The sequence below is a fragment of the Hypomesus transpacificus genome, chromosome 24, assembly GCF_021917145.1.
Source record: "Hypomesus transpacificus isolate Combined female chromosome 24, fHypTra1, whole genome shotgun sequence".
Taxonomy (NCBI): domain Eukaryota; kingdom Metazoa; phylum Chordata; class Actinopteri; order Osmeriformes; family Osmeridae; genus Hypomesus; species Hypomesus transpacificus.
In genome coordinates this window covers 2650295-2662179 of record NC_061083.1, presented here as the reverse complement: position 1 = coordinate 2662179, position 11885 = coordinate 2650295, and the positions used below count along the sequence as shown (strand labels likewise).

The 11885-nt window shown below is 49.6% G+C and overlaps 1 protein-coding gene across 3 annotated transcripts in view; it reads left to right on the top strand.

Annotated features, from left to right (window-relative positions):
• Positions 1 to 63: 63 nt before the first annotated feature.
• The window catches only part of pip5k1bb (phosphatidylinositol-4-phosphate 5-kinase, type I, beta b), a 33609-nt gene continuing 21787 nt past the window's right edge, over positions 64 to 11885 (top strand). For all 3 annotated transcript variants that reach the window (XM_047048175.1, XM_047048174.1, XM_047048176.1), the window contains exons 1-3: positions 64 to 213; positions 11104 to 11210; positions 11666 to 11734. In XM_047048175.1, coding sequence (XP_046904131.1) covers positions 11666 to 11734 — 69 coding nt within the window. In that variant the 5' untranslated portion in view covers positions 64 to 213; positions 11104 to 11210. The remainder of the gene's footprint in view (positions 214 to 11103; positions 11211 to 11665; positions 11735 to 11885) is intronic.

Sequence of the window (11885 nt, the reverse complement as noted above, 5' to 3'; positions counted from 1 at the left end):
CGTTATTGAGAGGTGGGGAAAGAGGGCTCTGAGAGAGAACTGCATGTTTCCCTGTACAGCAGCGCCGCAGAGTCAGATCAACCAGGGCTTCGGACGGAGGTGAAGATACCATCACATCCTCTCGCATACATAACATCATAACTGGACTAAAACCGCGCACTGACAGCATTTTATTTACAGAGTAGGCTAAGCAGCATCTCCTCAAAATATTGGGTAAGATTTTTTGTATCTTTAGGGAGCACCTTTACAGGGCATTTAGTCTGTTTTGTTGTGCAGTGTGTATAGACAACGGGTTGTGCAGTGTGTGTGTGTATATAACTGCATTATTGTTAAAAGCATTGTCTTTGAACACCTGAACTATTTTTTTAATGGATGATCTCCAAATAAGAATACCAGTGACTGCATCCACATCTGGATAGGCAATAATCTGATTTGATCTGCACAAGCTTGAAGTGCCATCGATGACTATCAAGTTTCTGGTGACGGAGGTCCATACCTACCGCGGTTTGGACGAGCACCACTGTCTGAAGCTATAACCACCCTATACATTTTTACGTTTCTGCGGAAACTGCTGAATGTTACGCGTTATGTTGCGTGGCGAAGGTGTGTGCAAGCCCTCAAGCGCAGAGGTGTTATAGGGAGAGTGATAGTCTTGATTTTACCATATTTCTTAAAAGACGACCAACCAAAAGCCGCAAGTAAACTACAATGAGACTGTTTATACTGACATGATTCATCATATCTTTTTCTGGCATGAAAAAGCTTGGCTCATCAGCTTGACTATGCTACGGTATTGTCACTTGCAGAGCCTCCAAACTACGTTACACATTTTTTTTTTTCATTAGGTAATTTTTAAAAACATATTATAGACTGTTTTAATCGCTGTAATGAAAACGGTTGCACAATTCTACACTTTCCCCAATTTGATGTTGACACGCGAGATATGTTCCTCTTCAGTTGTGGTTGAGGTGATGTGATCCTAGACTCATAACTGGAATAAGTTCTCACGCTTTCGATCTCACAGAAAGCATTGAAAACGTTTTGAAACTGGTATCTTGGGCAGTTCTTATCAATTTCAAGTCACTGGTCCTGAAATTGTTCAAATATGCAGTCTTTTCATATAAGGCTTGCATATTCACAACTCACAATTTCTTTTCCTCTGTCTATTAGTTTACTCTGCCCTGTATACCCACTGAGCCAGGCTGTGAAGGCCAGTATGTGTGCTGTGTTGGAGTGTGTTTGCTGAACAGGGATGTTCATTGCTGCCTTTGGCTCCAATAAGGTTGCCTCAGTGTTTGCTCATGTTGGTTTCCCGCCTCAAGCTGTAAACTGAGGAAGAGTGTGTGCTCACGGCCATGTAGATTCAGCACATAGTCTAATGTTCTCACAGTACAATACTCCCACAGCCATAAGACAGCTTTGTGGTATTCCAAGTGTTGGTACAGTGTAGTCATGTCATCTCGCTCCCCACTTTGGGTTAGCCTAACTAAACCCTAAGATTCTGCAGCATGTTAGCCTGTAGCTTTTGCTTTGCTGCCCTTCACATTATCACTGCTCTTAGCAGTAGTGTGCCACATTCCTTCTCTGGGCTGAGAGCTCTCTCCGTGTAAGGAGCTGCTGGACTGGAGATGTGAAATACCTCCAGCAGGCTGGAGAGAGATGGAGAGATATGGAGAGATATGATACTGTACTGTCTGGTTCTGAGGGGGGGGGGGGGGGGGGGGTTGGGGGTGACAACGTGAGGCAGGGTAGGTTTCCTCGCGAGCAGACCCGCTGGCCAGACAGTGGGAAGGGACTGTGGACTTCCAGATGTCATCCTGTAAACTATACTTGACCTCTATTAGATGTAATAGTTTCTGTAAACGTCTCATGTCTCCAATACAAGGGCTTTTTTTCTATCTCTGTTTAGGCCTCTAGAATACAACAGGATGTCTTTATGCAACAGGAAAGTGTGTGTGTGTGTTTCACATGTCACTGCTGCAACCGCGTGGTAATAAGGAAACAGAACAACCCATTGGAAGAGTGGTTGCTATGTGATGTGGGTACATGGTGGGAGGCCATGTGACAGATCGCAGACCACTATTCTGTGCGCCTCAGAGACTGAAACCACCAGTCTCAAAACAAGACAGAACGACAAGGCTGTGGTTGACTGGCAGGTTTACACAGACACACTCTCAACAAACGTGTTGTTTTGCATTGGTAGCATCCAGTAAAAACATTTTGTCACCCTTGCTCCAGATATGGATGGACAGTGACCCCTTAAGTGAGTGTTAAAACCGGAGATTAGCTTTCTGGTGAACTTCCTGTTTCCCCCCTCTGATTTGACTGTCAGGTGGCGTGCCCAGCTGGGGTGTGGTCGGCGGGGAAAAAAGTGTGTTTGAATGGGAAAGTAGCCCATGCAAATACTGTCCTCGTTCCCAACTTCCACCTCAGCTACAGAAGCGTCCCGTCTGGTTCCCTTCCCCCTGACGTCGTCAGGCTCCGGAGTACGCGATCCCGCTGTCCCATCTGCCTTTCCTGCGCGTTAGCTATATCATCGCTGTCGACAGGGGAGCAACTAAACAGGCGCGTCGTGTCATGTGACGTTTTCCAAAAGGCAGTTATCAGCCTGATTTTAGTGTGCTTGGAAGTGCCCTGTCACGTGCTCAGGTTCTGCTGAGGACTTCAGCGTTTTCACTACAGCATATTGTCATTCTGTTTCGTAGACATTGAGGCTACATAGTCAGAAATCCTCCACATGAAAGCTAGTGATCCCTAACCCCTTAGTATCCATTGCGCAGTGGGCCAATGATGGCTCGCTCCAATCAGGCGGAATGTTCTAGAAGCTGCAGTCTTGAGTGTGGTATGATGTCAGGTGAAAGATTAGCCAGGGAAAGGCATTCTTCATTACTACTCCAGTACCCAGAACCTTGACTGTCATTATACAGCCACAATAACAGACATGTGAGGCTCATTTGAGATGAAGTCACATAAGCCAGTCCTTGGCAGATCTCAGCAGTTTGTGTCGATAAAGTCCACTGTGGGAGTGACTGGGCTTTACTGGACAAAATAGCTGACTGGCATGCTTTGTCCTTATGTGGGGGTGACAAGGTGGATCAGTGGTTTAAGATCTACCACAAAGGAGGTGGTTTATAGGTCAAATGTATATACCACATAGACTTAGCCCTTTACCACAGACTTGGGCCTTTACCACAGGGGTCTAGGTTTGAAACTGGCTCAGACCATTTTGTGCATGACCTTCTCTCTCTCTCTCTCTCTCTCTCTCTCTCTCTCTCTCTCTCTCTCTCTCTCTTTCTCTCTCTCTCTCTCTCTTTATATATATATATATATATATCTGTCTCTGTCTCTGTCTCTCTCTCTCTCTCTCTCTCTGCCTCTCTCTCTGCCTCTGCCATTGAAGCTGTTATGCTCTTAAAAATATCTGAAAGCCAAACCAAATATTCCATAATAGGGCCAAGCTTTGTTTCCTTAACAAAAGCAGGTACTTCTTGCTGTTCTGTGTGTTCAGCTTGATCCTTCCTCATACCACTACTGGCTAGACTGAATATCTGTCTTTCTCGGCCTCTCTCTCTGTCTGTCTCTCTGTCTCTTTCTCTCTGTCTATTTCTCGTTCCCTCATTTGTGGATAAACACTGTGGGGACCGTTATCTAAGGCACTGAATTCTTTGCTGCAGGCACACTTGTCAATCGGCTCGCAATTCACAGGTGATTCACGGTCTGCGAGAAACGACATCTACGTTCACGTGCAGATCTATCCTGCCGTTCGTTCTGACACTCACAGCGCCTCGTTCTCTCAGTGGTAGAAAGGCGAAGGATTGTCCCTGACCTTGGACGGTGAGGGAGTGTGTTGTGTTGCGTCAAGCGTATAGACGTTTTAGCTTGGGACTCCTTCCAGGCGAGGGAGGGGGGGGGGGCTCCTGCTCCCACGGCAACCAGGGCTTCCTTTGATGGAAAAGTTTGGAGTTTTATCAGTTTACTTTTCTGCTTGAGCAAATACCAACAGGCAGAGGGAGAGACTGAAGGCTGCTGTGAAGCGTGAGGATTTGTAGTGTTTAGGATGTCTTAATCCATGGCTTGGTCCTTATAACCTACATAGCTTAGATTCCACAGACCAGGTCAGGTTAGGGCTGTTAAATAGCCAATCACATTTGAGTTGTCTGTGTACAGTATAGCAGGGTGGCCTATTGTGCTTGCATTCAGTTAATTCACAATGCAGGCTAGACATGCATCAGCAGTTTTTTCATTGAGTGAAAACGACGACACACAGGACTTTGTAATTATTATTTGGCTAGTCTGTCACTATCTGTGTTCACGTAGTCAGCCATAAAATTTGAAAATATTCTACCTGACTGCTCATTAAAGCAACCTTTGCCATACAACCATGCGGTAGTAGGTTAAAAGAAATATGATGATTGTGCATTGCTGGCAGTTATCTCAAACTCTGTTGAGAGTAGTTTTGATCGGATCACCTTCCTAATCCAACATGATCGCTTAAAGAGAAGCAGTGGTGCGTGTAATAACTAAAGTCGCCTGAAGTAAACATATTTAGTCTGTTCTCTAGGATAAGTGTTGAGCCCCAATGAATAAAGTGCTGTCGATCTCGTTAGGTTTGATGTGATCTGCTGTGAGCTCGATCTTGAGCAGATAGTTGGATCTTGTACTGTTGTTCAGATCCCTTGAAGCCCTCTTCATGCTCCACTTCTGAAGGTTGTTTCTCAGCACGTGAACGCCCGCAGCCACAGCTAAACACAGAGTTCTCCTGGTGAAGTGACTGTGTGAGTGAGTGGCTCAGTGGGCTTCTTATGCGGTTTGGCTCGTGGCTGGTCACTCAGCGAACTTTCCCTGTCGGCGGTTCCAAATGCAGCTCCTCTCACCTGCAACACTGATGAATGCTTGCCAACACTATCCTTCTCCTTCACCAGCCAGGGCCACTCGTTCCAAGGGAACAGGTTTATCACAGACTCAGACCAATGTCAAGGACTCTTGAAACATATCTTGTTAGTGTTGCATAACTGTAACTGGATGTAAAATAGAAAATGTCCTCTTCATCAGTTTGATCTCAATCACCTCTGGAGGCTGGTGTCCTCCAGCCCCTCCCCCCCCCCCCCCCCCCCCCCCCCTGCCCCACAACTGGCTGGGATTGGCTGGAACACGGTGGGGCATTCAAGGAGGCCGGCCGCCTCACTGCCTGCGATTGGCTGGAACGTAATCAGCCAGATATGGATTGGTGAGTGGAGGGTTGTTTTTGCATGGTGATTGGTCAGTGGGTATTTAACTTTGTTGTTGTTGTTGTTGTTTTGGTCCTGCTGAGTTCCCTCGCTGTCTTGCCAAGGCCAGGGCTGGGAGGCCCAAGCTGGGGCAGACATAAAGAGAGGGACTGTGGAATGGAGGGAGGGCGAGAGACCTTGAGAATATGTGGAAGAGAGTGCGAATGGGAATGTAATGAGAAGCTGGAAGAGAGAGACTTTTGGAGGAGGAGGACAGAGGGGGGGGGTAGAGGTGGAGGACTGGCTGCTGCTGGTGTTGTGATGAGGAAAGTTTGTTCTGCTCTGCCCTTTTCCTTCTCTCTCTCTCTCTCTCTCTCTCTCTCTCTCTCTCTCTCTCTCTCTCTCTCTCTCTCTCTCTCTCTCTCTCTCTCTCAGCTGGCCCCATATCAATGATGGAGGGTGACCCTGTCCCCTTCTCTGCCATGCCTGACCGCCTCTCACAATAACAAACAAGCTGCCCCTGTCCAGAGCTCCATGCATATTCAACACCCCTGTCACCTCACGCTGACATCTGGAGAAAAGACCTTGGGACTCCGGAGTCTCGGCTCAGCTAGGCTCAGTTCAGCCAGGCTAGGCCAGGCTTGGCTTGAGGAGGTGGGCAAAGCAGGACTGGACTTTGTTACGAGCTTCCCCCGTCATCAGGAAAAGGGGCTCTGTTTCCCTCTTGTCACTGTGTGACTCTGTTTACAGTAGGACGTTGTTGTCTGGAACGGCGGCTAGTTTGTGGACAAGGTTTCGGGGAGCACGAGGCTACCCCTGCTTGCCTTTGGCTCGCTAGTCTTGGAGGTTGGCTGAAAAGGAGACACTGGTCTCCCTGTCCCTCTTCCTACCCCTCGCTCGTTTGATCCGTAGCCCAGATAGCTCTCTCTCTCTGTCAGTGCCTCTCTCTGTTTCTCCCCCCTCTCTCTCCTGGCTAGGGCCATGTGACTCTGTAGGCATGGACAAGCAGGCCTCTCACTGCTCTGCATGCTGAGTGGGACTGGAGAGAGACACTCCCTGAATAACAAATACTCGGTCTTTTCCCTCGCTATCTTTCTCCCTTTTTCCCCCCGCTCTCCGTCCGTTCGTCCCCCTTCGCCGCTCACGTCCGAACCTGACCTGGGCTTTCCCGTTCGTCCTCCCTGCTTTAAGGCTTTCACTCCTTCTCTCTCTCCTCGCTGCCCTCCTCTCTTCTTTCTTTTTTTTAGCATGACACTTCTGAAAGGTCGTATCTGTAGTCACTGAACTGAGCTGTTGGTGTGCTCGCTCGTCCCGTCCCTCTCTCCGTTCTCCCCCTCTTCTTCTGTCTGTTTTCCGTCAGTGAAAGGTCACTGGCAGGCCTCACTTAGGAAGAATTGCAGCAGGAAGACCTACAAACCAATTATTGAGCCCTGTTTTTTATCCACACATAGATCCCTCGACAACACAAAACATACAGTAAACACACAGTTCAGTTGGGTGCATCGATGAATATCCATACAATGGAATATGTTGTTGGATGTACCCCGAAGTTCTCATCCTCTATCTCACTCAGCCTAGATCCCCCCTCTCTCTGTCGATGACACAGGAGCAGCTTGAGACATTGTGTTACAATGGTGCTCCTCTGTCTTCTCCTCTGTCTGTCTGTCTGTCTCTGTGTGGTGAACCAGGGGGAAGCTGGGACTTGGCAGGTCCTGAGACTGGTGTCTGGCACTTCCAGCCCTTGCTTGATTGCCTGCTATGACAGACTGACTGGACTTCTCCTTGAGTAGACAATACCGCTCTCTCTGTCTCTCTCTCTCTCTCTCTCTCTGTCTCTCTCTCTCTGTCTCTCTCTCTCTGTCTCTCTCTCTCTGTCTCTCTCTCTCTCTGTCTCTCTCTCTCTCTCTCTCTCTCTCTCTCTCTCTCTCTCTCTCTCTCTCTCTCTCTCTCTCTCTCTCTCCCTCCTGCACCAGATGATAGACGTGGTGCTTATTGAACATCTCTGTGTTGAGGTTGTGAGGGGCCACGGAGGCCTGGTGATCTGTGCCCCCCCCCCCCCCTCACCCTCCCAGGCCCACCAGCTAGGCTCATTATTGATTTACCATTATTGCTTCTATCTGGTGCAGTAATCCAATACTGTCTAGGGAACACACACATACTCTATCACACACACAAACACACAAAGCCTCGAGGCTTTGTCAACCTTCTCGCAAGCATCTGCGAACTGATGTGTAAAAGCCCCGAGAGGAGCCGAGAGGATGAGTCACGGCGAAGCGCGCCATGGGGTCGGCACAGAGAGGCCGTGGGGTCGGCACAGAGAGGCCATGGGGTCGGCACAGAGAGGCCGTGGGGTCGGCACAGAGAGGCCGTGGGGTCGGCACAGAGAGGCCGTGGGGTCGGCACAGGGAGGCTGCCACATCGCAAAAGCAGCTGCAGCGCCCCCCAGATGGGCTCGGCGGCCGAGCGTGCAGCGTCGGGGCGTGCAGCGTAGATACGGCAGTCCAGGATAGCTGCTGAGCGTTCCAAATGTATGGTGTGTGTGTGTGTGTGGTCTGTGTGTGTTGTGTGTGCGGGGGGGAGGTGTTGTAGCTGGTTGGCATGGAGTCAGACAGCCAGTAAGGAGGGTGTGTGGTTATGGTTTGACGTACGGGTCGTTCGGTGTGTTTGTTTTGAGTGCTCGGTGCCTGTCAGACTGGGTGGCGTAGACGAGAGAGGGATAGGAAAAGACAAACTCCCGGTGCCATGGTAACATATACAACACACACTTCACGAGCACATCCCTGGCCTAGCTCTGCACGTGACCGTGTCTTTACTGAGCAAGTGGGGGGGGGGGGGGGTTCACGTGCTTGTTCACTTTGCTGTCACACACTGTCTGTTGTCTCTCAGCAGGGCTGTGTGTGTAAGTGAGTGAGTGATTGCAATTGTGAATTCCCAGTCAGACTGTGTGAAGTGGAGGTGTGTTTGTGTGAGTGTGCGATGCTTCGTGCCTTATTACATGGAGGATGTCCCCCGCTGCGCTATCGGAGTGCTTCAGTTTAAGTCACATCCAAAAGCACTTCCAGGTTATTACCAATTTAGATTGCTCTGATGATCTGGCTCTCCTGAGCTCTGATCTCCTCTCTCTCTCTCTCTCTCTCTCTCTCTCTCTCTCTCTCTCTCTCTCTCTCTCTCTCTCTCTCTCTCTCTCTCCTCTCTCTCTCTCTCTCCCTATCTCTCTCTCTCTCTTTCTCTCCCTATCTCTCTCTTTTACACAAACAAGCGTTCTCCCTCTTCATCCCACTCATAAACACAAACAACCAAACACACACATACACTTCATTGATTACACATCATTTAGGCAGCAGCGTGGTCGGCTGTAATGTAACTGATCCTGCTAGTTGTCCCCTGGGTCCTATACTCCACCAGAGGCTTTTTACAGTAAAGCTCTGGGCTCCCACTTCATTATTGATCCATATCAATTACTTGTCTGACTTGGGTCCAAACCGCTGCCCCTCCCACAAGGAGCTACTGAGGGCTTGCTGATTAGCCATGCCAAACACACGGTTGGGTAAGACCATGTACACGTGGCTGTGATGGTGAGCGTGTGCTAACTCCAGGTATGGCTGCGGCACTGCACGCGAGAGAGGACCAATCCGAGCTCTTTTGTTTCACGGGGGAACAACAGCGCAGCAGCTGTGGGGCCTCTCACGGATTGTTCTGGAAAAAGGTCTGCTGTCTGTGCACCAGCCGGCTGGATCAGGGGTCAAGTGGTCTGGAGAGAGAGAGGGAGGAAAGGAGAGAGAGAGACACAGAGAGGGAGAGCGACAGAGAGGGAGAGAGGGAGGGAGAGAGAGAACATGCCACTTCACAATGACATTCATAACAGCATAGGCAAGCAGGGGGTGATTTGGTGGGAGCAGACAGACAGACATTAGCATTTCACGGGTTCATGCAGCATAGTGGACCAGCTATGAGCAGACCGACGAGGACCGCGCTGGTTGTCAGAGCGCCCTCTCCTCCGCTTCATGTATCATTTCAGTCTCGAGCGTGATTCGTGTCAGGTGTCATGAGCGTTAACGAAATACGCTTCGCATAATATTAGCATTTGAAAAGAGTCAACATGTATTATGTAAACTATTCTCACCGCTTGCTCGGCTAGGCTGGAGGCTAGCACCCAACATTAGCTCTCCGTGTCTGCCTGTGAAGAGAATACAGCATACAGCAGCTGTAGTGGCTTCTAGATATAACAGACAAATCACATAAGAGTGTTGCTCCTGTGTTTATAGCAACCGCTGAGCTGGCACGTAGAGCTGGCTTGAGTCTGGAGATAACTGCTGAGTGTCTGATGAACATCCCTCTTGATGTCAGGCTGTGTGTGTGTGTGTTTGTGTCTATGTTTGTGTTTACGTATTTCCATGGCCCCCTAAAGGGGTCTTTGGTGTTAGTATCTACATAATGTGCCTTTAACAAAACTCCCCTCTCTCTAATGCCTCTTTAAACTACAATTCCCACATTGCCTTTCTCACAGATACACACTACAGGCAACAGGTTGTTGATATCACTCTAAATCTGGCATATTTGTTCAAGATGCTCGCATGTAATCACAAGACTGGCACACATCAAATATTGATTGGATGCGACCAAACAGAATAATCTGTGATTGGAGGCGTGCGTAGCAGATTGAGGACTGATTGAATGCAATGCATGAGAAGGGGTGTTGATGGGAGGGGGTGGGGGGGCGAGGGGGATATATGTAATATGGTGCAGCTGGAAGGAGCAGGTGCATTTATATTCTGGTGCTGAGGCTACTGCAGTCTTGGAGGTTATCGCAGAGAGTAATTCCTTCCGGTCAAATTCCTCTCTGTCTCTCTCTCCTGTCTCTCTCTCTCTCTCCTGTCTCTCTCTCTCTCTCTCCTGTCTATCTCTCCCTCTCTCTCTCTCTCTTTTCATCGAAACACATGCGCACACTGTCATATGAAACAATGCAACGCCATGACTCAGCTCACACCAAGGTAGATTGTCATTAAGAGAGAGACAGAGAAAGAGGGGTGGGGCTAGGAGGTGGATAGGCTGCTGTTGCTTTGGCTGAATAAGGGCAGTACCGCAGGTCAGTTTCAGCCCCGGGGGGGGGGGGGGGGGGGGGGGGGGGGGGGGGGGGTGACGGTGGCGGTGGCAGCCTAGCGCTGCTCGCCCACTCTGACTGCTGTCACCTCCTCAGCCGGGGCCTGCGCTCTGTCAGGGTGCTTTACTGTCATTTATCCAGCGTAGTTACTGCCGCACGGATGGCTGCACGCACGCACACACACACATTCTCCCTCCCTTCCCCCCCGCTGCACAGATCCTCAGTCTAGTGGAAGGTGTGTGTGTGTGTGGGGGGGCGGGGGGGGGGTTACTGGAGTGGGGTTGTGAGTGATGTTATGATGGCAGCTGGCTTGTTATGGCGGTGGACGGTGATGTGTGGGGTGACAGTGGTGAGGCAGCAGTGTCTGTGCAAGCTCTGTAATGAGGTGGTCCAGGGGGGTTGGAGTGCACACACACACACACACGTGCAGGCGCAGCCACACAAACACTGTTTTACATCTGGGATCCTTGACTGCCAGGACTATTCTGCAGCGAGTGTTTTCGAAATAGACTTAAAGGGCTTCTCTTAACTGGTAGTGAATTAATTGGAAATAAGATTAAAATTGAATGTCTGCAGGGCTCCACACTGAAATGGCTGCTATAATGAGATCACAAAAGGATTGTCGACTGAAATTTCACAGTTAATTAAAAAGTCCCTGCTGCCGGACATTTTCTCCAAAGTTTCAGCTCCAAAACGTTGAAGCTGAACTGGCTGATAATGCAGCAACTCAGCCCTTTGTGTCCGTGTGTGTGTTCTATAATGATGCCGTAATGAGTGTCCTCTGTTCCCCCACAGGGTCTGCAGGCTGGTTTAGCCCCCTCTCCATGTCTCTAGCCAGGCCTGATGCCCCAGCGATGCAGCCCTGAATTCTGCCTGTCCCACGTGGGTTGTCCCTAAGCAAGGTAGATCAGTGCTGCCCCTGTCGACCTCCCCCTCACCCCACTCCCCTTCGTCGTCTAAACCTTTTCTGTTCTTTCTTACATTCACATTTACATTTAGTCATTTAGCAGACGGTCTTATCCAGAGCGACTTACAGTAAGTACAGGGACATTCCCCCCCGAGGCAAGTAGGGTGAAGCACCTTGCCCAATGGCACGTATTTGCTCGTCACGATTTAGGCTTCATGTTTTGGCTACCCGCAATGTTTTTTGGGGGGGTTATTTCGTTGTTTATGAGCGTTGACCTATGCCCTTTTTGTCAAGCTCTCTCTCTTGGAAGTCACTTTGGATAAAAGCGTCTGCTAAATGACTAGATGTCAATGTAAACCCGCGTTACTTTTGTGGTGAGAGTGCATGAGACTGCGGCAGTCAGTGATGCGAAGACCAGCCTCGATCTCACTGTTCCGTCTCTCCACTCAGATGTCGACGGCTACGGAAAATGGAGTGGGCGGGTCTCGGAACACGGGCGGGGAGAAGACGTATAAAAAGGTAAAGAGTTGAAGTGCCTCAGCTCAACAGGGCCTCACTGTTCTGAAGGGGGTTTACTGGCCTCTCATGGCAGCCTGAGAGGCTGGTTTCATGGCGTCGCTGTTGGAACCCGCCCCTGTTTATTACCGTGCAGTCCTAGAGCCCCTTAATT